We start from the raw sequence: 14,997 nt of genomic DNA on the forward strand, positions 1-14,997 counted from the left end.
CATCCTTTCCCCCTGTGGCTCATCACCTTATAAAGTGTGAAGAACGACCCCGTATATTGTTAAGAATAGTTTTTTTTATTACAAAAACAGCATACATTAAAAGTTCTGCGAAGGGAATGCCTACGATGTTATGCAAACCAAGCATTTTCCCTCGTTTTGTCATTTAAATTAAAAAAAAAAAAATGTACAAAAGTGCTTACATGGTGCAATTATTGAATAAAAGTAATGGTTTAAAAAAAGAAAAAGAACAACATTTTACATTATATTCAACTTCTAAAATGCAACCAAGCGGGAGAGAGGGGACTATATTACATAGCAGTAAAAAGAACCCAAAGCTGCTCAGCAACCATTCGGTAGGTAGTTAATCCTTGGCGGAGCTGAGTCCCACTCTCAGCAGGACTGCATCTGTCACTGGTTAACATGGCCTGTAAATTAAACATACCTATTGCTTAGAGATTAATAAATAACGTTTAAATTACCCACATCAAACAAAAGACATGGAGTTCTGTCTAAACCGTTCTATATTAGTTTAACTACAGAGCTGGAAATCTCCCCTAGCCAAGGCTTAGCACAATGAGTCCTGACTGTCATTTGCTTGTTAACAAGGACTGTTTTGTACAACTCCCATTTTCTTTGCTAACGGACCTAATGTCAGAATATATGGCACTTTTTAATAACAGCTTTATAGATCTTTTTTTATACTACTTTTGCCATTCAGTTGGAACCTAATGTATCGCACGGCAAGGGGAGGATGCTGGGTTAGACTGTCCATTTGAGCGTTTATTTCCCACATTCTGCTCAAGACGAGTTTCTCAGTGTTGGCCGTGGTGAGCAAAGGGCTGCAGTTGGCGTGTGCTTGGTATAAGGCTGCTGGTGGATCCATGTTGTGGAGGGTCTGGGCTTGAAGCTTCAGTCACCCATCTTGACCTGTGGTTCCTGTGTTAAGTAACAAAGCTCCCACGTATAGAGTTCAGGCCATTTGTTTCCGTGGACAGAGAGCCTGCTGATTGGGGAAGGCTAGCAGTCCACTTTTTTGTAATATCTCCCCAAAAAGAGGATGCTTGCCTTATCCAGGTCTCTGGAAATCTCTTTCTTGAGTCTTTGGGGCAAGGCTAGTAGCTGTTTTCATGGCCTGCCAAGATGTAGAGATTACTTAGGGCTGTGGGGTTGTCAGTGGGCCGGCTCTCCAAGACGACCACCCTGTCAGCAAAAAAAAAGAAAAAAAAGAAATCAGAATTAGCACGTCATTGTCTATAATATATTAATGTCAGGGTGTATCTGATGACAACCATTGAAATAACAAAATAACAAGAATAAAAGCAATTATAAAACTAGTAAAGCAACAAATTCATGGTCAATTAAACCCAATTGTCACCCTGAGAAAAGGTGAACTTGGAAAATGAACTTGAAATGGTAATGATGACACTAGGAGGGGACAGACTAGATCATGATGAGAGGGTGCATCTCCACACGCCGTGACAGATGAGAGGAGTGTGCAGAGGGTACAGTCAATACTGTCCGATCCATCAGATGAAATTTCAGAGGTGCAGAGAGACACTAAAACCATGCTGGCAGTGCCCAGGTGGCAGTGAATAAAACATGTGGGCAGGGCAGAGAGGCTGTTCCAATGGCACTGGCAGCAGGGCTGGGTCCCGGGTGCCTGGGAGAGGAGTCATCTCCAGCTCCGCTGCATTGCTAGGAGATCCTCCTCCACAGGGCGTGCAATGCGTTTGAGCGAGGGAGTTAAATCACGTCCAACCGTCTCCATGGTGGAGACCAGCTACCGCACCGCCTGGCTGCCTGACAATCAGTGTGGAGGCGAAGGCACCACCTGCTATACTGTACACCCGACTACAGAAATATCCAGCACAACTGGTGAGGGGAAGAGTGGGCTGTGAACCACATATGTAGGCCTGTCAAGATTTCCAGCTATTTTCGGTTCGTATTCATATATGAAACACAAACATGAAATACTAATAATGTTAGCTACCAACAACGGCACACTCCACTCCAGACAAGCTTTCAAAGCTGCTGAATGATCAAAGAACACAGAGTTGTCTGATCAAGCAGAGCTGACCCCTGTGGCCCACCCTTCCTCGCCATAGCAACTGAGGCAGCTTATGAGAGGGAGAGAACCACCGGAGGCGGGGGACGGGGGGGGATCTCTCAGATCTCCAGAGAGCTGGACACAGGAGAGGAGTGGGATGTTTGGTGGTATCCAGGCGATATGAAAACAGAGGGACCTGTGGGAGGACACTCACTCCCTGGAGTTATCAAGGCCTGCTTTTATAGAGGTCATACAGAGCTAAGGATAAATCATCACAGAACAGTGTGGCGCTGCTTTACAGATAGCTGGAGGGGAGAGATAGGTAGAGAGAGAGAGGGGAGAGATAGGTAGAGAGAGAGAGGGGGGAGAGAAAGGAAGGAGAGGAATGATAGTGAACGGGAGATAAATCATTTTGAGCCCCAACCTGTCAGATCCCAGGAGGCGGAAGACTCGGCTTGGATCAGAGATCTCCTGTGTTACCTACAAATGAAGGAATGGAAAACGACATTAATGAGATGCAAAAGCTCTGTCTGCTAATATATAGAGAACTGGTGAGCAGAGATGACAGTTAATGATGACACTTAGAATCATATCCAAATTCTAAAGTGTTCCATTAAGGGAATTCCAAGGCCATCATGTTCGCAACCAATTTAACAGGACGGATAGAGCCAAAGAAAGCTATTACAATCAGTAGAATAGGAGAAACACAACATGCAATACAGTAAAATACACATATCGAGAAGGGAATCCAAAGCCACCTGTCAAACAAACAATTATCAGTTGATCAGTTAAACAGACAGAAGACATGACAGACAGGCTGGTGTTTGCCGTCTCCACGGCACTGTCAGTGAGTACACCCCTGGGGTTTAACTATCCCTGTCACACCATGATAAAGGAGAATACGTCTGACACGGTTCTAAGGGGGCAGAGGGCAACAGGCTACATCACAACACGCACTTGTGGCGTTGACTTGACAATGCACAAAACCCCACCAGGTAGTTTGTGTGACAACGATCTACAGATAGTTCACCCCTGACACCTGCTAGGCGTAAGTCCTTCGTCAGAGAGAGACCTGATCCCCAGGGGTCCTGATGGGAACAAGGCTTTAGGTGCCCAGAGAGGCGCCCGCTGAAGCGAGCGCATACAGTATCAATAGGCTTCCCCCCTTGAGTGCCTTCGCTTTTCAAAAGCATCATACTGTACAAGAGACAAAGGCTGAATTATTTAGCACTGTCCCCTCTGTGCAGCTGTTTCATTTCTGATTGAACATGAATTTTGCATGGTCTCTGACATTTTGTCATCCCAACACGTGCCCCACTATTGGGGACTGTTCAAGGCGGCCTGGGCAGGGACCCCAGCCAACAGCCTTCTTTCATCTAAGTCACATAGGACCCTGTCTGACAGACCGCACTGAAAAGGGTAGCCCTATCACTTTTCACAAGGACAGAATGCCTCACCTCCCTGTGATCTCTGAACTATCATTGTTTGTGTGTGTGGGTGCGCCTCGTGATCAGGTTTACATGAAATCACCTGTGTAAGGTTGACAACTTCATTACCTCAGTTCGACACAATGATACGCAGCATGCACACTTTGTATACCTGCACCTGAAGGATTATCTCCTGGGCTGATCTATGTAGCCATGCACGTAAACAACCAGCAGGGTCAATGTTAAGAAGGGGAACAGTGTTTGTTAATGTGTTGGACAAACAACCCAGCGCACAGATAAGCAGCAGCATAAACCACGGTTGGCAGGGTGTGATCCGCCTGCGGTCATGGAATGCTCACCTCGTTGGACTTGAAGCTCTTTCCCTGCATACCGTGTTTCCAGAAGGCCAGAACACTGTCCTGAAGGCACACTTACCGGAGAAAGAGCAGAGGGATGTCAGGGCACAAATCAGCCATCATGCACTGTATATAATGGTCTATAATGATGGTCTTTTCTGATTACAGATTTCCCAAATTCTAGAACAGTTCAGCCTGTACAGTATGAGTGGACAATTATCTAAGTGACAATTATCTAATTGCAGACGTGTCTGAAACACACTGCACAGCAGTGAGTGGGTGTTTGTCTCCTTAATAGACAGATAGAAATGTTAAGCAACTATGGTGACTGAATCATTAGAAAAAGAGCTTACCAACGGATCCGATGCAGAAATCAAAACTGAGCTCAGAGGCCAGCTTTTTGTTAGACTTCAATCTGCCCTGAAGGTTGACAATCTTCAAATTTTCTAGAAGAAAAATGGGAGGAGGCCTTTAGAATGGCACCGGGATAAAAGCAGACAGTAATTCATCGATCTGACAAACTGATAAATGTTTGTTCAGCTCAATTAACTTTTTCAGCCCAGTTGTGTGGGGTAGGACTATTGAATTGAGGTCCAGCAGGTCCACAGCACACTTAAAAAGCCTGGCAGCTATCATTTAACCCTTGTGTTGTCTATAAAAAGTCAATAAGCATGATGTTGGCCTGACTACAACTGTCTTGCTAACTACCGTGGAAAGGCACATGACGAAACATGTCACATATCAGTGTCTGACATACACATTTCATGAGCAGTGGCATGCTGTAGCCCAAGTCAGAGAACAGAGAAGAGTAAAGTAGCTAATTGGAATGTCAAATTCACCTCTCTGTGGGGACTGGTGATCATACTTACGGTCCAGGCAAACCAGCACTGTATCCCTTTCCAGCTGAGTCACATGGATAGCGTCCACCTGGTGACCACCTGTGAGAGGGCATAATAATTATGGTCACAAGGATATATCCCGATTGGCTTACAAGCCATACATTTCCAGCAGTATGCAATTCAGTGTGTGTGTGTGTGTGTGTGTGTGAGAGAGAGAGAGATTTACTTGATCCCATCTCAGTGAACCAGGAGGAGCAGGAGTTGAGGTTGATGGTCTCGAAGCGGACCACTTGACCAGGTTCAGTGCCCTGGCTGATGGCCACACATATCAAGGGGTACTCCTGCTCCGGAACCACCAGCATCTCAAACACCTTCAGAGGGCTGGGCAGGGGGAAGTCAAAGTGCTGCAGGAAAGAGAAGACAGGGAGAAAAGAAGGATGAGTGTCTGGGGAAAAATACCAGAGGCTGTAAAGTCTGTGCTATGCCCAATAAATACTGTTACTCTGTGTGTGTGGCTGGATCGATGAAGCATTCGTCTTAATGGCGACAGTTTGATTTACTGTCAACTTTTAAAACATCCGCTGATGTCAACAGACCAGTCAAGTCTGTGTCATGAGGGACTGACCTTGATTAGCATGAACCTCTGCATGGGCTCGTACCACTGCAGCAGGACGATCCCAGACTGCAAGGCCCCACACAGGTACTTATGGCCTGTATAGGGGTTCCTCACTGCGAGGGAGAGAGACGGAGGGGGCACAGTGAGGAAAACGACAGGACAACACAGCAGCTTGTTTAAATAGCCAATAAACGCTCTCTTGAAAGCAACAAAACACTAAGGCATATTTACTCAGAATGGTCTAAAGTATAAAAATTGTCGAAAGTAAAACACAATTAGGAGGGATATACAATACCACTCACCAATGCAGCACTTGTGACAGCCCTTTGTGTCAGGGATTTTAGTTGTCAAGGCAAATCTCCTGCAGAGAGAAAACGGCTTGTCAACTTGTGTCCACAGTCATAAAGTGTCAGATGACCTCTGGGCTGAGGGAAATATGCCACACTCTCTCACCTGGGTAACATCTTGTCGGGGAAGCGGTGAGTCTGGAACTGAGCGGCCAGGCCGGGCTTTTTCAGCTGCTCAAAGAGCCCGATGAGATTGTGTGAGTAGAGCTGGAAGGTCTTCCCTGCGGCGAGATAACAAACATTAGGTTTCAAGGGAAACATTACATTTAGGTTTAATGTTTCCTCTTCAGGCAGGGATCAAAGAGAAGCTGTTACATCTCCTGTGGTGTGTCATCACAACATACCCGAAAATACAACATAATAACATTTAGGTATTTTCTAACAGCCAGAAAAAACAACATGTGCGCTAATCAGTTTCCCTTGGTGTTATGTAGCAAGTACATTAAGCTCAAAATGGAGAGAAGATTTATGCCAGGAATAGTTTTTATTTCACAGCAGTTATATGGCGGTTTGTGAATGTTAAATCAATGTAATAAAACTGATGCCCATGTATATATGTTAAAATATTATCACATTTAGAAAATGTCCTTAACACACAGATATGTGCATCAGATTTTAGCCAGCATCATGTTGAGAAAGGTTAGATGTGAACAGGGGGTAAATACAGGAATGTGACAATGATGCAAGATTACCTTCTGATGAAGCCGGTTAGTAGAATTTCAAAATCAAGCCAGACCAGAAGAGGAGGGAGGGACAGTGTCCAGGAGAAAGAGAAGAGAAAACAGGGGGTAAGTTTCCCCAGCAGGCCAGACAGACCATAACAACATCTCCATTAACTAACAATTCCTAACTTCTCTGACTCCCATCAGAGCTGTGTGGCACAACACTTAACTACTAAAGTAAAGATATTGCATAGCTGATGGAGATTTGCTGTACCAAAGGGATACAAGTAAAAGCATAGACAAAAAAAGATTAAAAAAAAAAGCTTTAGGAGATGATTAGCTGGACGCAATTCCTTCAAAATATCTGTAGCTTTATTTTCTTCCAGAAGATGGCACCGCTTTCTTTTCACACTTTATCTTTCAAAATAATCGACATGCTACTGTAACCAGGAGGCTTTCTTTATAACCAAGTCAATGTATCTCTGTAATTGCCTCATAGAATAGCAGGCCATAAAGCCAGATGTGTCATTCATTGCTCACTACACAACAGGCAGAATGCTATTTATGGGCAGCAGATATCAGGTAACTGTATTACCTTCCGAAACAGCCAGATAACACACAAGACCACAAAGCAGCAGGTTATGGGTCAGCCCACAGTAAAGCAGAGGGCTCTGATTAGTCTTTCCCACTTACCTGATAAAGACATCAGGTTATTGTTGATAATGTAGAGCCATGTACACTTCCTTGGAAACAGCTACAGGGGGAACACAAGGTATTCAATAAACCACCCACTGTTAAAATAAAGGTTCGGCAGAGCATTCCACATCCCACCCACTATCCAAAACCCAGAGTCATCCCAGAGACCCCAGTGCTCCTACCTGCTCCATTGTGGCCTCGTGCAGTTCGTTCAGGTTCAGGGTGTAGATCCCATCCTCCGTCCCAAAAATCAGGTATTGGTCTGAAAAATAAAAAGTCATTGAATTGTAGTAGTAATCTAGTGGAACTGATGTAACCAGTATCTATGCTTCTGTATGTGTGAGAGGTTTGTGTGTCCAAAAGGCCAGTAAGGTTACCTTTGGTATCTGGGTGAATCCATGACGTGGCACAGTTGATTTTCAGTGGGCAGCCATCGAACACCTTTGAGAAACATGCCCCCATCTAAAGTGATGAAAGAAAGTACAGCTAAGCATGACAAAACCAACAGCCTCGATTCTGTTGAAGTTCATGTCAGCCAGGGTTTATGAACCTAAATCTAAGCCGAGAGATGATCAAATTACACATCTAACCAGAATAACCATAATAATAACATGGGCATGCCAACACTTTGGATGCGGAGATCTGCGTTACGATCCAGTTCAGAGGGAGTTTAACGACAGCGTCCAGTCCAACCAATTCCACCAGGAATGTGGCCTAGACGTAATAAGGGCCAATACAGATGGTTTACTCACAAGCACTTTAGGCGTGGGCGGCAGGCCGTTGATGGCCGATTTCTGAGGAGAAACACAAGAAAAACCCTTTTAGATTTATATGGGATAAACTGCATAAGCACAGTGCAAACAATAGAGGCTGTGACAAGCTTTGACAAGCCTCTCACAAGCTCCGATACGTCTCTAAACCTCAGCAATGTGGAAAACAAAACCAGGCTGTGTCACCATGTTGTTATGTTCTCATCTTTATCCAAACCTAATTAAAAAGTGAATGAACCTAATGAATGGCTTGGCTGCCAAAACCCCCTCTTTAACTATCAGTTTCCAATGGAGGGAAAATAACCATACATTAGACCTCAATGTAGGGTCAGTCGGTGGCTTGGACACCATAAACACAGAAGGTAGACAAGGCTACATTGTGTTTCCTCCATTAGGTTGACCTCCATTGTTTCCTGCGACCACTTTTGCTCAAACCTTTTGCAACTCAAGACAAGAGGAGTGGAGATCTGACTGCGATTGTAGATTGCAAGCGTGTTTTTTTTCCGCTGAGAATCACAAGAAGTGATCACAGTTTATATAACAGTCATGCACAACATTTGGACAGACTCACAGGGAACTCTTTTCTCTCCTTCCTGTGTGATTGGTTGGGTGGTGGCTTGGGACTATCCCCATTCACACTGGTGTCGGAGTCATCATGGTCTGTTGACAAAGAGCAGAGGGTTATAAGGGTTATATCACATCAGCTAAGGACCATCTAAGGATATTGTACCACCACAGTGCATAAAACAAATCAAAATCTATTCGACTTTCTTACCTTCACATTCTGAATGAGTGACAGCTTGGAAAGAGAAATCATTTCTTACTTAGATAGTGTGCTAACTTCAATGAATAAACAACAACTTAACCAGAGATAAACAAGGAGAGTTTTGTGCAGGTTTGTGTGGTTTGTTAATGCAGAGAGGGGGCAGGGTGAACATCAAGCAGCAGCAGCAGGGCTCACCTGGGTCAGAGATGTGAGAGAGTAGGCCGGGACTGCTGACGCTGGCTGAGAGGAAGTCAGGTGGTGTGTGCTCTACCTTGGTGCCCTGCTCTGGGGTGCTCAGTCTCCGAGCCCCGGGGTTCGGCCCGTTCTCAGAGTTGGGGAACCTCCGCACCGTCAGACACCTCTCATCATTAAGGCCGATCTCATCCGACAAGCTGCTCAGTCGTGGCTGAGAGGGAAGGAGGTGGCGAGAACAAGGGGTTAAAAAAACCTGTTTCTGAAAGAAGACCATGTATTGTATCAGATCAGGTCAGATCAAGTCTCACCTTTGGAGGTAGGGGAGGAGGGATTCCCTGCTTGAGGGTAGACCTAGAATGGGAGGAGAGTTTTCAGACATAGGCAGGCAGGGGATACTTAAGAGATCTGTTTTGAGCGTTGGCAAGCTGCACTTACAGCTCTACGTCTTCAAAGGCGTCCTCCAGATGGGTAATGTGTCCCCTGGGGGGAAGAATGCAGATATCAGAGGGGGAGTACAGGGTGGTCCAAGCAGGGAGGGGTAAGTATGACCAAATGCTTATGAAGGACCCCCTCCTCAGAGAGAATAGGAGTATGAGTCTGGGGAAAGGGGCAGGGGGGTTCAATGATTCACTAATTAAGTTATAAAGGCAAGTGTTCTGCTTCTTTGATCAAATTTACAAAAGTTGCACATCCGAAAACAGAAACCGCTGGCAGAGTGAGAAACACCATAACGGGTCATTCCATGTCAAACCAACGGACAAAAGAGGATTTCAACACCCACCATCTCAGATTGTTCTGGAATGGTTTCTGTAAATTAGAAACAGATACGATAAGTATTCCTGCATCATTATTTTGTAGAACTACAGTTTCATCCCTGAGAGATAAGCTAATTGATTGTACCCAAATTGGCCAATTTCATTTTGTGGGATTCATATAATATTCAATAGAATTCAAACCACAAATCCGATGTGTGTCCTACCTGATAATCATTGAGACATGATAATTATATGTTGGGACATTAGACAGACTTCAATGACTAATATATTTGGACAGGGCAACACCCAGATTACCAGATTAACCAGAAATACATTACAAGGTATGAAGAAACAAAGTTCCAAGACACAGATTCATATTACTTGTCAGCCACAGAGGACTGACATTCCATACTGGCCGATAAAATCTTCTGAAAAGGAGGGGTTCGGAGGGTTCATGGGTGACTTTTGACCATTTCAGAACAATCTGATGGTGGGTGTCATAGCTTGTTGATTTGACATGGATAAAATAATATAATTATGATAATATTCCTACTTCAGTTTGAGACTAAATTAATTTAACATGGTAAGAATACACAGGCAAGCGCACAACAGCAGAAATAATTATTGGAATACACAATACAGCTGTAGAGTAAAGGAAAAGATGTAAATGGCCACACAATTCACTGATGAACTAAACCTTAGCAGTGCAGAACACTAGAGTTTAAAACAAGACCCTGCAAAGCTTTGTAGGTGCTATTCAAGCTCAGTGCAATGTAGGCTACATGGGCAGAAAACAGTCGTTCCTCTAAATGAAATGGTGGTCGATGTTACAAGGACCATGTCAGAGCTTGTTAAGACCTTACCATAAACAAGTCCTTTTGTGTGGACTAAAGGTTCACAGGATGAATGGCAGTTAAATTCACAAGTGAAAGGTTATCCGTCTGTCCCTGTCCTGTCTGGTTTGACTGACTGACTCTCCCACCTGTCTACCTGCATGTCACAGCACACATCCACTCCTCTGCCCCAGGCTGGCTCTACAGCTATGTCACACCAACCATGTCACATGAGAGGGAGGGAGGGAGGGAGGGAGGTGTGATGGGTGTTGGGTGTTGGGGTGGGGGGTAGCCACATCACTGCACACAGACAGGCCGCAGCCTGGCGACTGCCTGCCTGCCACACATCCGTGAGTGGAGTGGTGGGGGTGGTGGAGTGGGTGGCATATGACAGGACACATAGTGTTAGTGTTACCGTTGAAACAACTCATCCTCAACGCTTTGGAGGAGGCTCCTTGGAAGGACAGGAGGAGATAGCAACAAGAAGGCAGAATGAGGAGGAGAAGAAACAAAAAGGAAGGACAGTCAAAGCACACAGACAAGTGAAGACCTTTTTAACTAACCGACATTCAAAACTACGGGGTGGGCAAGTGGGGTCATGCATTCAGACAGGACAGCTCCAGTGTAAAGCAAATAGAACAGGTTAGTCTCGGGACAAGTGAGTAAAAGAATGTTCACAACAAAGCCTTGAAGTTAAGAAGCTATTCAACACACAAAGAACAATAAAAACCGTAAACAAAAACACACAACTAAAGCTTGAGCAAAGTGTTTCCAGAGATGGGATATACTTCCAAAACTCATCCCTGCAATCTTGTGTAGCTAGTCTCCAGTTTTTCTCAGATGCAGATGACGATAGACAGGAGGCAGTCAACTAAAACAGAAGGCTGGAATGGTTCCCATGACAATGGTTTCCATGGCTTACCTGGTAGTGATCCCTCCCTCTGCGAAGGGGCTCCAGGGGGAGGGGAAATCGTTCTCTTTAGTCACATCCTGCAGAGCAGCAGACACACAGCATGTTACCTACCACAAGTCAGTCAAAAACATTCTGTTGCAATTTAGAACACTTAGGTTATATTAACCTCCTGATCAAAGTATTCCAGAGTGGATTACAAACAAATGAGAATAATTGCAACAAAAAAAAAAAATGCTTTTGTAGAAAGAAATTGTTTACTATAAAGATAAATCACCATTTCTGTGTGAGCCTCAGTTTCCTTCCGCAGTGGGGGTTCAAACTGGATCTTGTCAACTGTAAAACAGAGCTCAGTTTTAAACAGCATTTTGAAGTTACACCCTTCTGTCATTAGAGGGCACCAGTGCCCAGCATTGGGACAGACACCAAGCCCATCAAAGTCACCACATCCTTATGTGTCAACAACATACAGTCGCACACAAAACCTCTCTAGGAAGGTACAGTTCACAGTTAAAATGAGATCATGAGAGAAATCACACTAAAATGTTTGATTCCGGTACAGGCACAAGTGAAGTATTCCAAGCCTCCGGTGACATTAGGACATGTGTCTGAGGCTGCGGTTACATTTGGAAGCATGGCTTATCATCTGAGGATGAGGAGTCAAGACAAACACAGTTCTGACTGACAAACAGCACTCGTCTCCTCTGAGAAATGGTGGTACTACCACAAGAATAACTTTTAAAAACCAATTGATGATTAACAGATTTCTGAGTTTGTTTTAACTTTATTTGAGCTTTGGTACCGTCAGACACACTGAGTCAGAGCAGGTTGTCCAGTGTAAACATGACTTCTTGTCACATGCTGCTGTGAGACTCATGAGGGCAAAAGAAACCTGTCTATGCAGTCCCTCATTATCTCAATGTCTTGAATTTAACTTTCTGCATTGATAAACTAGGAGTAAATCAGTAAAGATGTATCTTAATCATGTTCAACAGCTTCTTCTACCAGAACGTCACATCTGTCACTATAAATGGAACATCTTGTCAGACATCAGTCACCATGACCAAAAAAAAATGTTCAAAAAAACGTGTTTTTGCTTTGTCATTCTGGGGTATTGTGGCAAATTCTTTTAATTTAATCCATTTTAAATTGAGTCTATAACACAACAAAATGTGGAAAAAGTGAAGGGGTCTGAATACTCTCTGAAGGCACTGTATGAGACTAAAGCAGGCACAGTAGCAACGATGTGAGCAGAAACACATCTCTGCTTACCCACAAACCAGTTCTAAATTAAAGTCTCGATATGACAATACCAGACCCGACTCAGACTCTACATTCCCCTACGCCAAAGCCCTCATCAGATAAGGCAGGTATGAGCTTGGGAATGTGAAAGCACACTATCACTATCTCACTACACTGTCACTGACCTGGGTCCCCCCTGTCCTCAGTGTAGCTAGGGCTCGAGCACGGCCTTCCTGGGTCTGTCCCATTGTCTGCTTCATGTTGAGGGAAGGTCAGACACAATTGTCAGAGAAAAGTTTCAAACAGGGATTTTGCTGTAAACCACTATAATGGCAAATATATACAAACACACAGACTCACTCCTAAACTAGCCTATTTCTACTATGCCACACAATTACAATAATAGCACAGTAAGAACCCAAGATTGCTATTTAACAGCAAAAACACAAAACACTACTATAGTTTATTGACAGAACACACACACACACACACACACACACACACACACACACACACACACACACACACACACACACACACACACACACACACACACACACACACACACACACACACACACACACACACACACACACACACACACACACACACACACACACTAGGGCAAAGGGATATTGGGATACTTGGGATACCAAGCTGGATGACATGCCACAGTATGAAATATGGCCTATGACATGAATGGGTTGTGTGTCTTTTTTAAGGACGCAAGATGGTGACATAATGGACATGACGGCATCGTAGGCCACTGGACAGATCTACAGCCACTTTCCCTTCCATGAATCCTCAGGCTATTTTTATGCGTGCTACTGTACCATACTGTGCCCTGGAGCCGTGCCAGCCCTGCAGGATTAGCAGGATGACCAGTACTGGGGTGGAGCCACAGGCGTGCTACCAGACCACAACCACAACTGACAGTTAAGATTGGCAGCCAGACTGACCAATGAGAGAGTGCAGATTCAGAGCTCTGAGCAATGCAAATGGTCAGATAGGCTTGGTGGGTGGGCTGTCCTTGCTTGGCGGTGTGTATGAGCTGTGGCCTGTTGACAGTCAAGGGGGGACGAGTTACACTTACAGTTTATCTCACTTACAGTTTATCTCTGAGCGCGTCCTCTCAGCTCTGGCTTGCTTGTTAGTGGAGCGGATGGTGTGTCTGACTGCAGAGAGGGGCTGAGAGAGACACAGACACGAGACATGAGATAAGATCACAGTGAATTTAAAAACATGACATGACAAGCGCAAAGTATGTCATAAAATGTCATCACATAATTTATTAATGTTTATTTTTGCAATACCATGGCTTAGAGGCAATTTGGCACTAGCGGCAAAGTCATATGACATAAGAAAACTGCTCTTATTGTGTTTCGTGAGCTCAGTGAGGTTAAATGTGTGCAGTGCAAACCAATAGCTATTTTTCCCCTACATGTTTACATGGTCACATGACTATGCGCACCAGTGAAACTGTGTGTATAAGAACACAGGCTCCCATTGCTGAGGAGATCCACAGTATTCAGGCTTTTTTCATGGTGGCCAAGACAGTGCTACTGCTGTCTTGCATCCGGGGAGAATGACGGGCACAATGCTCTTTTAAAGATGCTGGTACCACCTCCTTGGCTGCCACACAAATGAGATCTCATATGTTGGTACCAGTTGGAATAATAATATGGAGGAGAGAATCAAGAGAGGGAGGAGGTAGAGAGAGAGAGTTCTAGGGAAGCAAGTGCACGAAACGACGAGGGAATGAAACAAAACACAAAGTCTGAAATTTCAGAATTCTGACTTTCAACTTGAACCATAAAAAGAAACAACATCCACACACCACAAACCAACATTCACATAGACACCACTGCTGTACTCAGACCTCGTTTGCAAAGGTCTCCTGGGGCCAGTATTTCGTTAACATTATAATGAGGTTAAATAACCGGGGGACTATAATTAATGATTACCTCCAGGTCATCATCGTCCACCTCACTAAAGTGCTGGTGGTTTTCTGGGTTGTTCATCTTGTCCAGGAGCTCCACTGCTAGTCTACGTGTGAGGCCTGTCTGGCCCACATACATATGCTGCAACACACAGAGCAAGATGCCATTAGTGGTGGATCTCTACTCATACGAACACATGTAAAACCTCATATGTACAGAGAGGAGCAGGTCCCTTAAGCAGCATAGAGAGTTCAATATAGCTATTGCTGAGAAATGACACTGTGGTTAATAATTAAAGTGTTCCGGACCATTAAGTTGACACGCTCTTCCTCTGAGGTGTACATTGAGTTAATGATAATGAAAATGAAACCGTCTTCTTAATAATCCCATTTCTCATTATCTTTGGTGTAAAAGTCAAAGCCACAAAGTTTGAACATAATTACCGAGAGGAGCTTCTCTGCAGTAGGCCTCTTCTTTGGGTTCTTTGTCAGAGAAACTTTCACAAAGTTATGGAAGGCTGTGGACCTGGAGGAAGAGTGAACATGTTGATTGACAGGTCAACCACTGAAAGAGTATCTCTCTGTGAGCTAAATATC

At 44.3% G+C, this 14,997-nt stretch overlaps 1 protein-coding gene across 6 annotated transcripts in view; it reads right to left on the reverse strand.

Moving 5' to 3' along the window:
- Positions 1–62: 62 nt before the first annotated feature.
- map4k5 (mitogen-activated protein kinase kinase kinase kinase 5) overlaps positions 63–14,997 on the reverse strand; it is a 27,954-nt gene continuing 13,019 nt past the window's right edge. For 3 of the 6 annotated variants that reach the window (XM_083683066.1, XM_083683067.1, XM_083683071.1), the window contains 23 exons: positions 14,845–14,926; positions 14,426–14,542; positions 13,571–13,649; positions 12,647–12,715; positions 11,497–11,555; positions 11,232–11,299; positions 9,157–9,201; positions 9,030–9,072; positions 8,722–8,932; positions 8,332–8,420; positions 7,743–7,784; positions 7,368–7,452; positions 7,173–7,252; positions 6,988–7,048; positions 5,739–5,853; positions 5,588–5,646; positions 5,295–5,398; positions 4,896–5,073; positions 4,670–4,768; positions 4,184–4,276; positions 3,834–3,904; positions 2,472–2,527; positions 63–1,200 (listed from right to left, as the gene is read on the reverse strand). In XM_083683066.1, coding sequence (XP_083539192.1) covers positions 1,113–1,200; positions 2,472–2,527; positions 3,834–3,904; positions 4,184–4,276; positions 4,670–4,768; positions 4,896–5,073; positions 5,295–5,398; positions 5,588–5,646; positions 5,739–5,853; positions 6,988–7,048; positions 7,173–7,252; positions 7,368–7,452; positions 7,743–7,784; positions 8,332–8,420; positions 8,722–8,932; positions 9,030–9,072; positions 9,157–9,201; positions 11,232–11,299; positions 11,497–11,555; positions 12,647–12,715; positions 13,571–13,649; positions 14,426–14,542; positions 14,845–14,926 — 1,993 coding nt within the window. In that variant the 3' untranslated portion in view covers positions 63–1,112. The remainder of the gene's footprint in view (positions 1,201–2,471; positions 2,528–3,833; positions 3,905–4,183; positions 4,277–4,669; positions 4,769–4,895; positions 5,074–5,294; positions 5,399–5,587; positions 5,647–5,738; positions 5,854–6,987; positions 7,049–7,172; positions 7,253–7,367; positions 7,453–7,742; positions 7,785–8,331; positions 8,421–8,721; positions 8,933–9,029; positions 9,073–9,156; positions 9,202–11,231; positions 11,300–11,496; positions 11,556–12,646; positions 12,716–13,570; positions 13,650–14,425; positions 14,543–14,844; positions 14,927–14,997) is intronic. The other 3 variants (XM_083683068.1, XM_083683070.1, XM_083683069.1) reach the window with 3 other exon arrangements.

The sequence above is a fragment of the Argentina silus genome (genome assembly GCF_951799395.1).
Source record: "Argentina silus genome assembly, chromosome: 13".
Lineage (NCBI taxonomy): Eukaryota > Metazoa > Chordata > Actinopteri > Argentiniformes > Argentinidae > Argentina > Argentina silus.